The sequence below is a fragment of the Lethenteron reissneri genome, chromosome 7 (genome assembly GCF_015708825.2).
Source record: "Lethenteron reissneri isolate LAM-NWPU_2019-01 chromosome 7, ASM1570882v1, whole genome shotgun sequence".
Taxonomy (NCBI): domain Eukaryota; kingdom Metazoa; phylum Chordata; class Hyperoartia; order Petromyzontiformes; family Petromyzontidae; genus Lethenteron; species Lethenteron reissneri.
Genome location: NC_083785.1, coordinates 8,863,488 through 8,875,337, shown reverse-complemented (window position 1 = coordinate 8,875,337; position 11,850 = coordinate 8,863,488). Strand labels below are relative to the sequence as shown.

General features: G+C 48.2%; 1 protein-coding gene across 3 annotated transcripts in view; it reads right to left on the bottom strand.

Annotated features, from left to right (window-relative positions):
• LOC133357308 (uncharacterized) overlaps positions 1-11,850 on the bottom strand; it is a 261,278-nt gene that overhangs the window by 113,531 nt on the left and 135,897 nt on the right. For all 3 annotated transcript variants that reach the window (XM_061575192.1, XM_061575202.1, XM_061575210.1), the window contains 2 exons: positions 7,226-7,393; positions 4,053-6,388 (listed from right to left, as the gene is read on the bottom strand). In XM_061575192.1, coding sequence (XP_061431176.1) covers positions 4,053-6,388; positions 7,226-7,393 — 2,504 coding nt within the window. The remainder of the gene's footprint in view (positions 1-4,052; positions 6,389-7,225; positions 7,394-11,850) is intronic.

Here is an 11,850-nt window from a genome sequence, read left to right as displayed (position 1 = left end):
ATAAGATATCTCTTCTTTCTGCAGTTGCTGCAAGAAAAACTTTCAAAGTATAAAGTGCATTCCTTGCTGGCTCCAAATAGCCCCCCATCCAGAGATCCATCTCAATTGGCTTCAGACAAGATAAGTAGACAGACAGCATTGGCACAATGCCCCCCCCCCCACCCACCCACTGGGGCCTTTGGGTAGGGCAAAGTCCGATAGAAATGTAATAATCTTGTGGTCAGACCTCTGCTTCAACTCTGGCTTAAAATTGCATTCGCTTTGCTGGCAGTAACTGAAATCATTAATTGCCCAGAGGGAGAAAAATCTCTCGACCGTGTAACTCTGTGTTCTGCTTAGCTGCTTTTAAAGGTCCGGACATCTGGCGGTTAGCCAAGCATTTGTCTTGCGAGCATCTGCAGTGACCCGCTCGTCGGCGGAAGAAGGTGATGGCAGAAGGGCGGGGGTTACTTTCAATGAAACATTTTGTAATTACAACGCGGATCACACACGGCCCAATATCCTGATATGAACTGACTGCGCGCCGAGAGTATGAAGCATTGCGCCAAAAGTGGTCATATTGAACAAGACGTACTAAAATATACTGTTCGTGGAGAGCATCCCTTGTAAAATTGACTCCTTCATAGTATTTTAATATAGTGTGCATTGTAACAAAAATGTCCGGAACTCTAGTAGATGGAGTATTTATATAGATGACTTCCTCCAGGTCCATGGCTTTGCTCTCAGCTGTACCCAAGATGAAGTACACTGAACATTGCTGCTGCTTCGAGGACTCCTACAAATGATATACTGCACGTAAAAAAAAAATTAGCTGAAAGTTTGGTAAGTTGAAAATTGCTTTTTATTTCAATCTACTGCACTTTACATACGAATCTTTAATTCTCCTCCGCTACTTCTTCAATCAGTGGCAATCAGCGAGTAACCGTGGCCTCCTTAAGACTCGGAGTGGCTGATGCGCATTAATTGCAACGCGTGGTGGTTCATCCGGAGTATTAATTTCCATGTCCCTTCAAAAACACCCTGATTAATATGAGAGGGTGTATGCACGTATATGCATGCGGGGGGGGGGGGGAAATCATTAGCGCGATCAATACAGCAAATGAGACAAGTGCAGTCTTTATCACGCAAACTATCAGTCACACGATTAATCAACCCGCTGGTTTCGGGCAACGAAGGCGCTCCTGCATACAGATCAATGATGGACCTCAAATTAAATGCTAACACACATGCTCATTGCTCCCTGACGATGCTATCTCACCGCGATAAGCGAAGTCAACCACAGCCTTGGAAGGTTTGCTCGGTCAGGAAGAAGCCAGGACAGGGCATACGGTTAAACCTGTGCACAGGCCACTGCCTTAATTTACTTCACAATCATCATCATTATAGCCATGGATGGGTTGCGGTAGGGGTAGTGATAAGGGTAGGGGTAGTGATAGGGGTAGGAGTAGTGATAAGGGTAATGATAGGGGTAGTGATAGGGGTAGTGATAAGGGTAGTGATAGGGGTAGTGATAAGGATAGGGGTAGTGAAAGGGATAGGAGTAGTGATAAGGGTAGGGGTAGTGATAAGGGTAGGGGTAGTGATAGGGGTAGGAGTAGTGATTAGGATAGGGGTAGTGATAGGGGTAGGAGTAGTGATAAGGGTAGGGGTAGTGATAGGGGTAGGAGTAGTGATAAGGGTAGGGGTAGTGATAAGGGTAGGGGTAGTGATAGGGGTAGTGATAAGGGTAGGGGTAGTGATAGGGGTAGGAGTAGTGATAAGCGTAGGGGTAGTGATAAGGGTAGGGGTAGTGGTAGGGGTAGTGATAAGGGTAGGGGTAGTGATAGGGGTAGGAGTAGTGATAAGCGTAGGAGTAGTGATAAGGGTAGGGGTAGTGATAGGGGTAGTGATAAGGATAGGGGTAGTGATAGGGGTAGTGATAAGGGTAGGGGTAGTGATAGGGGTAGTGATAAGGGTAGGGGTAGTGATAGGGGTAGTGATAAGGTTTGGGGTAATAATAGGGGTAGAGACAGAGGTTGGGGTAGGCCTGGTCGTAGCTGGGGGGTCAAGCAGGCGAATACCACGGTGGTGAGATGTTAACTACCTCGCCTGGTATACAGGAGGTTGTGGATTAGATCCCGACCCTGACGCCTGCTGCTGTATATTTGGAGTTTGCATGTTTTGCCCGTGGTCGCGTGGATTTGTCTCCAGGTCCTCTGGTTTTTTCCCTCCACATTCAGAATCAACATCACGCGTTTAGAGTATTTGGCTGCTTTACATTTCCACGTGATGAGCCACTTCGTTGAGCTATCATTTATGATAGCCAAGTCGCTTTTGAAAAAAAATTGCTATACAGCTCGGTCGGCCTTTCCTGGTAAAATAGAAAGTTTGGTCAAATTTAGGCTGACAATCAAACCTAGGTCGCCAGGTTCATCGTGCAGTGGGCGCTATTCACTCTGTACCCACAGCCCCACTCCAATGTAACGTAACAATGCATTACTCTCACACTTTAACTGAATGAACCTGCCATCATTCACGAAGAGTCACGAATTTGCAAAGAAAGTCACCACATTTATTGGTGACACTGCCCCGTATACAGGGAAAAAAATATATATTTATGACGTCGTCGGCCAATGTTTCTCGTTTCCAGAGTGAAGGGAGGGCTGTGAGATGAACCGACCTAAAGAAGAAGACTGAACTTGCACACAAAAAAAGTATTTTGAAAAACTACTTTTTCAAAACGTAATTTCCCGCTGCTCCAAAACCACCCTGAGTGGCTATTAGCAATGTTTAATGGTAAAGTTACCGTTACAAAGGCAGCACTATCCGGGCACTGCTGCTATTGCGACAGTGTGAACTCTTGCAGCGATCAAAACCAATTAGAAAATCATCACTAATACGAGCCAATTTATGTAATAGGCCTTTGATTCTATTAAAAAAAATTGGAAGGTGATGTATTAACACAGGATGAAAAAAAAATCACATTTGCTACAATGTGATTAATGTTTGCTATTAACTAATTACATTTTAACACATAATGAACTTCACTAAATCACATTGCGGCAAGTGTGTTCTCCACTCCCGAGTTTAAATTAATATTTCTGCATGCAGAGTCATTTCACATTGTATCCCTTGAGCATTAGGGGCATAATGATTCTCCCCCACTCACGTTCCAATATGCATCTTATAATTCGGCGTTGCGATTCAAAATGAAAATCTATATAAGATTTTTATTTATTTACATTGTGGTAAAAATAGCGGTCTTCATTCGCTGGGGTGGTCACGTGATCCCACTAAGGTTAAGGTGCAGCCCTGCAATTGCTTGCTCATTTCACTTTTGATAATAAAGCTTCCATTAGAGGGAGCTCTCAAAAGCCCCCTCTCAAGGGTACTTTGAGCTCACTCTCCCATGCTGGCCAGACTCTCTTGGAAGAGGTGAGAATGCTCACAGTTTTACCGCACCACACACGACCTGCCAATCAACTGTAATACGGTGTACCCGTTTATAATTCTGGGCGTGCAGAGACGCATGTGTTATTTGTATTCGTATGTCGCATTTGAAAACACAACATAAATAGAAAAAATTCTAGCTTTGAAGCTTTCGTGACTGCATGGATTCATCTTCTTAGGTTTTGTCGGTAAAGTCGCGTAGGTGAAAAAATTAAATTAAAATTAATAAAAGTAAAATAAAAATTAAATAAAAATCACGACGTTTCGGAGGCAACACGAGCTTCCGTCTTCAGGTGGAACCGTCACAGCACGATTGCTTGATTGCTTGATACAGCAGCCGTGCTGTGACGGTTCCACCTGAAGACAGAAGCTTGTGTTGCCTCCGAAACGTCGTGATTTTTATTTTTATTTTACTTTTATTAATAAAAAAAATTTACCTACGTGAATTTACCGAAATAACCTAAGAATATAAATAGAAAAACATCGATCCTTATCCCACGCGATTAGATGCACATTTCATGAGCTTAAGAAATCTATTGCAATCGACGAATCGATGCGTCGTCACAGCGTGAATATCATTCCCACAGCCGCTGAGAACTAGGTCGTCGGCCCGTAAACTTTACCTTGTCGGAGTATTCGTCCCAACTCCTTGCACGTCTGAAGCGTCGCCCGGACCTCCATTTGTTCCCCAACTTCCATTTGCGCCCGGCCTCTGTCCAGCGTCCGGCGCGACGCCAGTCCCCGTCGCCGCTGCTCGCCTTCCTCTCATCTCAATCCACTTGCTCGGCTTCGCTCGATCCCCAGCGCGCTCCTCATTCTCCTGGTCTTGAGGTGGCAACGGCGGCGGCGGCATTGCCGGGTCTCGCCCCGCTCTCTCGGGCGCCGTGGCTTTACCCACGGGGGGTGCCGCCGCCCTGCCACACGAAGGCCTGCTCCTGCGAAGGCCCAGGAGACTTGCGATGAAGAACGGTTTCACCAGGGACGTCTTGCTCCCGGCGGAGACCAGCATTTGCTTCTCGGACTGCCTCAGCACGTTCGCCTGGATCTCCTGCATGACTTTTTCCTCGATGGACGGCAGAGGCACGAATGAGGGCACCAACTCCGTCAAAGGGGAGCTAATGAAGCATCCGGGATGACCCCTGACCTTTTCAAGGCTGTCGCCACCCTTGTACTTCCCGTCTGCTGGACTCGGCGCACATTCGGGTGAATTGGGCACGAGAGCTTCGCTGCTCCTGGGGGCATTCGTGGTCCGATGTTGTGGCTCAATCGTGCTTTTTGGTGACATTAATTCTGTTTTTGGTCTGCGTGTCCCACCATTCGATTGGAATCTTATGTCGGAATTAGTCTCTGAGCTTTTTCTCGAAAATATATAAGACAATCTAGCTAATTTCTGTTTGATGCTTGCAGTTCCGTCACTTTCTTCTCTCTGACCTTTTTCCACGGTCAACTTGGACTCACCCACCCGCGCAGAGACCAAGTCATTGACACTTTCGCATTCCTTTACGGCCACGTTGGCATCCCAGCGTGCTGCATAGTGGGAAGGTGCCAGCGCTTGCGAAGCGCCGACGTTGTTTGGCGAAGGCCGCTGAAAACACTTCACACTCTCCCTGAGTAGACAAGGCTCCGACTGAGGCCTGTGCTCTAACGTCATTCGATTGGAAATCACGTCCACCTTCGACATCGAGTGAAAGTTCTCCCCCCGCGCGCCGGCCGCCGCAAAGTGCGACGCGTCGGCAAGCGAAACGCCGCCACCGTAAAGCTCCGCCCGCCTTGCCGTGCCGGTAATGATGCGAGTCCTGATTCTGGGGCCGAGGGACGAAGATTTGGTTGGCTGCTTGCTAAAACTCTGGCTCCTCGCCGTCGCGATCTGTGTCCCGAGGGCTGGCCTGAGCTGTGGCTTGTCCACCTTGGACAAACCGCGGCCGCGATCCGCGCGCTGTCCGTCGCGATGTACACTGTCGCCGTCGCTCGCCTCGGCCAAGGACACGGAATGGATCTCGGTCGAGGCCCTCGGTGCGCACGGCGCATCGCCCGCATCCAGCTGTGGGGCCGTGATTTTCCCCGCTATAGAAATCGCGTCGACGGACCTCGGCTTTGCGTGCGCCGCAGCCGCCGTCTTCCTCCGTCCCGCTTCAGGGCGCGCGGGACGCAGCGAAAAATCTCGCGGACCGTAAGCGCTCGATGTCAAGCTCTGACTGGACACCGGCAGGCCACAGTGCAATTCATTCGACTCGTTCACGCATTCGATGTCTCTCGCCGAGAGTTTACCCGAAACGGCCTGGAGAGATTCATGCGTGTTTATCCTGATACGCTGAGGCTCACAAGACGCGATGTCATGCACCGCCCCGTCTAACTTATCGCTCTTTTTTTTGTGAGATTTTAGGAACCGGGAATTTACATTAATTGGCCTTGCAGCAGAGCTACTTCTTACAACCTCCTCCTCTTCCACGACAACTTGCATCTCATCAGCAGGCGCATCGCCTGGGCATTCACGAAACTCCGACGATGCGCAACGAACAGAATATGCCATCTCAGACGACCCTTTATTGTCACTGTACCTGCTCACAGCAGTGCATGGTTTATTGTTTGGCGGTAGAGCTGCCGGGTCCCTTGGAGAGCACTCCGTCTTAGTGGAACGTAATCCTCTGGTCCATGACCATTTCTCCAACAGAAACTGTGCGCGCTCCCGACTGCCGAGATGAAGATTGCTGCTCGCCGGCGATGGGTTACAGCTGTCACGCAGCCTGCTGCGCTGCTCTGCCCACGTTAGTTTAATGCCCTCGCCGTGCGAGGCGTCTCCGCGGTGTGAAAACTCATCGCCGTGAAAAGCGCCCACGTCTCGGAAGGTGTCCTCGCCGTCGCTGACTGACGCGTCAGTGTCGGATGATGGGGTGCTGCCGCCAAAGCTCTGCCTTCCGTGAGCAAGGGTATCTTCGCCGCGAGTGACTGTCAGTGAACTCTGCAAGAGAAGTACAAGCTTGCTGAATCGCCCAACTTCAGTGTGACGCACGGGAAATGTCTAACGGGCGAATGAACGTCGCAAAGCCATGGGCCGACTGTAATTTGTTCAATAAGCAAATTTAAACACGATCGAGGTGTCGACATATATAAGTCCAAAAGACTAACTTATTGTACGTCACCTTTGTAAATAACGTGATGATGTGTTTGGTTTACAACTGTTTTAATACAACTTAGAGAAGAGTACCTTACAACATGTTTTTCTTAAAAAAAAAATCTCCTGTAAAGCCTGAACAGACTTTTAGGACAAGTGCTGTTAGGGAGCACCTATGAAAGCCACAGCACTGCACACGAGGGAGTGAGTGGCCAGCACCACACTCGACCGCCTTTGTCTCCCACGTGGCGATGTTTACACACCGCACCAGGTACGCATATGATGCCGAGTCAACCTGACATGATGCCGAGCTGACGTAGGACCGATTCAGATAATCGTTACTTGTGTTGGCTATGAGCGGGAATCGAACTGGGCTGGCCGGGTACGTAGCGCGGAACGCTAACCGCTACACTACCGCTCCCCACACACACGCACGCACACACGGGCGCTTTTACATTACGACAACGTCTACAGCAGTGGCCGTAACGTTAAAGTTGAAGATAAAAATACGAACAACAAACAAAAAAAACGCCGCATTCCAAAACTTCGTAACGGGAGCGCGCGTGTGCGCGTGTGCACGTGTGCACGTGCGCAGCAGTCCGTTTTTCCTCCAGTGGCATGGCAGCTCGGGGTGGAACCTCGGTGTGGATGCGAGCGAGGGGAAAGCGCTGAAGGTCATCTCACGGGGAACGTCGCCGGGCGACTGGGCGACGAGTCGACGCTGGGCAGGGGCGACGCTGGCCTGTGGCCTTCGTGGGGGCGAGAGCCGGCTGAATAAAAGTGTCGCCCTCTCTTGCGGCCGGGAAAGAGAGCTCCGCTTTGATCGAATGCCAGCCGCGGCTGTCTGTGGCACTACAAAGCACAAAAAGCACCGAGGATAGAGGAAAGGTTTATTATTATGTTTTTTTTTTTTTAAGAGAAGATGCAGTTTTTCTCTCTCGCACTCACACACACAGACACACATGTTCCACCTGTACACAAAGGCAAAGATGTACCCGCATTGCCGTACTGACTGTTGTTTGGGCAAGCGTTGTTAGCGAGCGCCGATACCCGTCACACTGTGAAGTACAAGGATAGAGAATGTCAAGGAAGATACATACACGCACACGTTCTATACATAGACATAAAAACAAATATAGCCCCACGTATGCTGGCAGACTGTGTGGGCAATCGCTGTTAATGTTGGCCTATTAAGGTCAACATAGCGGATAAGGGGGTTGTGTTACCGGCACTATGCCTGGCTGCCTTTGTATTCCCGTCTGAGTTGAACTCGGGAAGAAGGCCCACGACCAGCGGAGATATTACTCGCCACTGATGTTAGCCGTGGCTGGGAATGTGTAACTGTCGGGCAGCTTTGTAGCGCTGAACCACAGCGCTGCGCATACGCGCGCACACACACTACATACGCAAGCAAGTACACATCGTCCGTTAGTTTGACCTCATCCCTTTGTATGGCTTGGGAAATATTATCGCTAAATACTTCTGAAGGCGTCACAGAATCCATGCATATGCATGCTCTTTAAAATAAAATCATATTTAGGTATGGAAAATCTGTCCGTGACTTCGTCTGCCAAACAAGGGATTATTTTTCGCATTGATTTAGTTGAAAAATAGAAAAAAAGTCAACGTAATTTCACTTCAAGCGAACAGGACCACATGCGTGCACACACGCGCACAAACCTTGCCGATTGAGATTAACGAACAAGTTAAAATTGCGCTTGAGTGCTCGTGTATGAAACACGACAACCCAATCAGGAAGTTTATTTTAAGCTCAGATAAGCAACGAACGGCGCGTTTTTTACGCGCAAAGCTGTATTCCAAAAAAAAAAAATACGAAACCCTGCGCGAGAATAAATCAAGGCGCACAAAAAAATTGCAATTCACAAAGCGGCATTGAATTGCGCTCGAACGGAGATTACGCGCGTGCATCGCTGCTCAGGCCGGGGCATTTGAACGGCTTTCATCGCGCCGAGTTCTCACAGGTAAGCACATACGTGCGCACACGCACACAGACGTGTCTGCGCACGCACGCACAGGCAGCCGACGACCACGGCGTTACCCGCGTCGTGCGCAACAAAACGGAGAGATATTGTCGCATTTAAGAGGCAACGTTAATTGTCCGCGCGAATCCCCGCAATCAAATTAAAGTTACACAGCTCCTAATAATGCACCGTAAGGTCAGCGCAATTAACTCAAGAGTGTCTCCAAAGGCCACACTGTGCACCGCGCTATTGGATTAGGCTCGGGTGCTTGCTGCGGTTTCAGTTCATCTTCCATGTGGTAATAACCCCACGCACCTCCTGAAATCACATTTGTCCCTTATCTCTGCGGGGCGATTAATCTTGGCAAAGTAAAACACAGGGATGGGATGGGGCACTCCCCCCCCCCCCCCTCTTCACACGCAGTGATCCATCACTGCTGAGATGGATGGCTCCACGGGGATCTATTTCTTTTATTTCATTTTTTTATATTTCTCCTCTCCCTGTAGTACCCAGCCTAAGTAATACGAGTAGGGCCTGGTCCCAACATGAGTGCTTGACCTGTGATATGTCAGAGTTTTTCATTAACCGTCTGCTGCTTCTCTACGGTTTTCATGAGCGCCACTGGTCACCATTAAGCTCCTACATATTCACTCGTTTTTATTTACTCATACATCCACACAAATATATACACACACATATCGTAGTCACCATGTGCTTGTATATGTCAGTACCCCATAAAGCGGCACTTCGCAGAGCGCCACACGTGTATACCAGCACTCAATTTTCTTTCCCTACAACTATGAAGTTTGCAAGGGGAAAACGACAGTTATTATAGGCTGCAGTTATAAATAGGTTGTATTCTACATTTCCGTTTCAGTCAGGGTATATATATGAATACAAGATATAATGAAAAATTTCTGGTGAAAGATCAGTTAATAAATTGCTCAGCTTAACACGGAGGTTTTCGCGACCGATATTACGTATAATGGAGGTTTTTGTGGGTTTGATTGCGTAAATATTCATGCATCGTTAAAACCACCACCGCCCGACACAACCAATTAGTAAGGTTTTTGACGTAAACAAAACGTGCCAATTCGTTACAAGTTCAGCACACTGGCGTGTTGGAGAGTAAACCCGCAACGTTTACAATTCGACTACCTTGACGTTTTTACCGGTAATTACAAGCAGCATCATCAGGTGACAGCCAAAGAGTAATTGCTGCCCCGCATAGAAACGGAAAACAATGAGCACGAAGATACGAGCAAACACGTGACTAATTATCGAGGCCAAACAAATGACGGTACTAAAATAATCACATTCGCAGCTTATTCCAATGCATTAGTAGACCAGGCCGTGTAATTAATTTCACACGTGTATTTGTTAAGATAAATAAAAACACGCACAAATTTCCTTCGCTTATTGAATAAAACAATGACTTCTGTGAGTAGGCCACGGGTCACGCTCTGGCAATTTGTAACACAGAAGTGCATTGTTCCGTGTCGCACTAATTTGTGCAATAAAGACACACATGTGTACGATGCTGTTAAGTGACATTCACGGTCCTTCAGGAAATAGCACATCCTCAAAATATATTAGACACATTCCTGCGGAGGGAGCTGGTAGGAACGTTGGGTTGCTCAGTCAATGGCCAGGGTCAACGGCGGCGTGGTGTATTCCGCAAATATGCCCGACTGTGAGGGCGGGCACAAGCCGGCGTGAGTAGGTTAAACATTGAGTTTTATAAGGGCACCACGGAGTGACCAGCCCCTCCCCACCCAGCCCCACCCCTCCCACCCCCCACCCAGCCCCACCCTCCCCACCCAGCCCTTCCCCACCCTCCCCACCCAGCCCCTCCCCACCCTCCCCTCCTCACCCAGCCCCTCCCTCCCCACCCAGCCCCTCCCTGCACGACGGACGGACACAACAATCCCCTGTGGGCTGGTGTAACCAGGAGGTTCCTACCAGTAACAAATCTGCTTCGTGTAAGCTCAACTTACATTCTTGCCACGATGTTGCATGTATGTTTGTTGAACTTCTTTCACATCGCACGTAGCCCACTGGGCTAATCGAAGGGAGGAATTATCAATTACAAGTCACATCTGCTAATCTGTCAAGTACAGGTCACAGTGTACCAATGCATAGAGGGTAAATAAGCACAATAGCCTCCACTTTGTTAATTCCTGCATTGCCAAGGGAAGAGTGGCAAGAGATGACGCAACATTTATTGTTGTATCTGGGCAAAACTTCTGCAATGTTGCAAGATTAAGTCGCGTCTTTTTTTCTACATAATTTGGTACATTCACAAATTATTGTATTTTTGGGCGGGAGCGGTTGGCGCAGTGGTTGGCACATTGCACAACGAACCTTTCGACCCAAGTTTGATATCCAACCAGGGCTATTGTGAGTGGCGAGTGATTTCAGAAACCAGTCTTGCTCACACCACCCCTTGTGCCCCCTGTCAACCACCTGCATTGGCTAAAGATGTGGTGAAGTATGGTTGAACAACCTCTATGAATAACAAAGTGTGAGGAGGCCTTAATAAAACAGTGACATGATTTTAAAGCTCCGTAAATAACTTCAGCATTAAATTTGTCTCTATTTAAACATTTTATTTGTATTACACCAGGTCAGGCCCACTGAGCTACGTCGCTCTTTTTCAGAAGTGACCTGGCCACAAACGATCGCTCAACCAAGTGCTCATCACGTGGACATTGATATCAGACAAATACTCGGAATGCATGTTTGTATACTCTTTGGTTCTTTCGGTTAAGTCACGTAGATATAAAACAAAATTCATTACATCACGACGTTTCTGGCGCAACACAAGCGTCCGTCATCAGGTGGGACGACCACAGCACGAAACAATTGTTGAGGCGGGCAAAAGGGCTGCTTGTACCAAGGGGCTATATAGTAAGAGAGGGGGGGGGGGAGCCAGGGAGGAGGGCTGGATAGGGTGGGGGTGTTAGATAGGGAGAGTAGTGTGTTGACTTTACCGAAAGAACCGAAGAGTATGGATCCCTGCAGTCACGAAAACTTCAAATCTAGATTGCATGTTTCTAAATGTGGAGGGAAAATCAGGAGGACCCGGATAAAAATGCACGCCGCCACGGGGAGAGGGACATGCAAACTCCAAATTTACAGGCGTATGGGTCGGGATCGAATTCATACAATACGGTACAGGGTGGTTCAGATGTCAATTAATTGACACTCCATTTTTTTTCCTTTGCACATTCATTTCTGTTTGAAATAAACCTTACTTGAAAAATATTAAGTGTTAGAGAGTTAAATGGGGGCTCCCATTACCTTTGGACCACTCGGTATGACTTA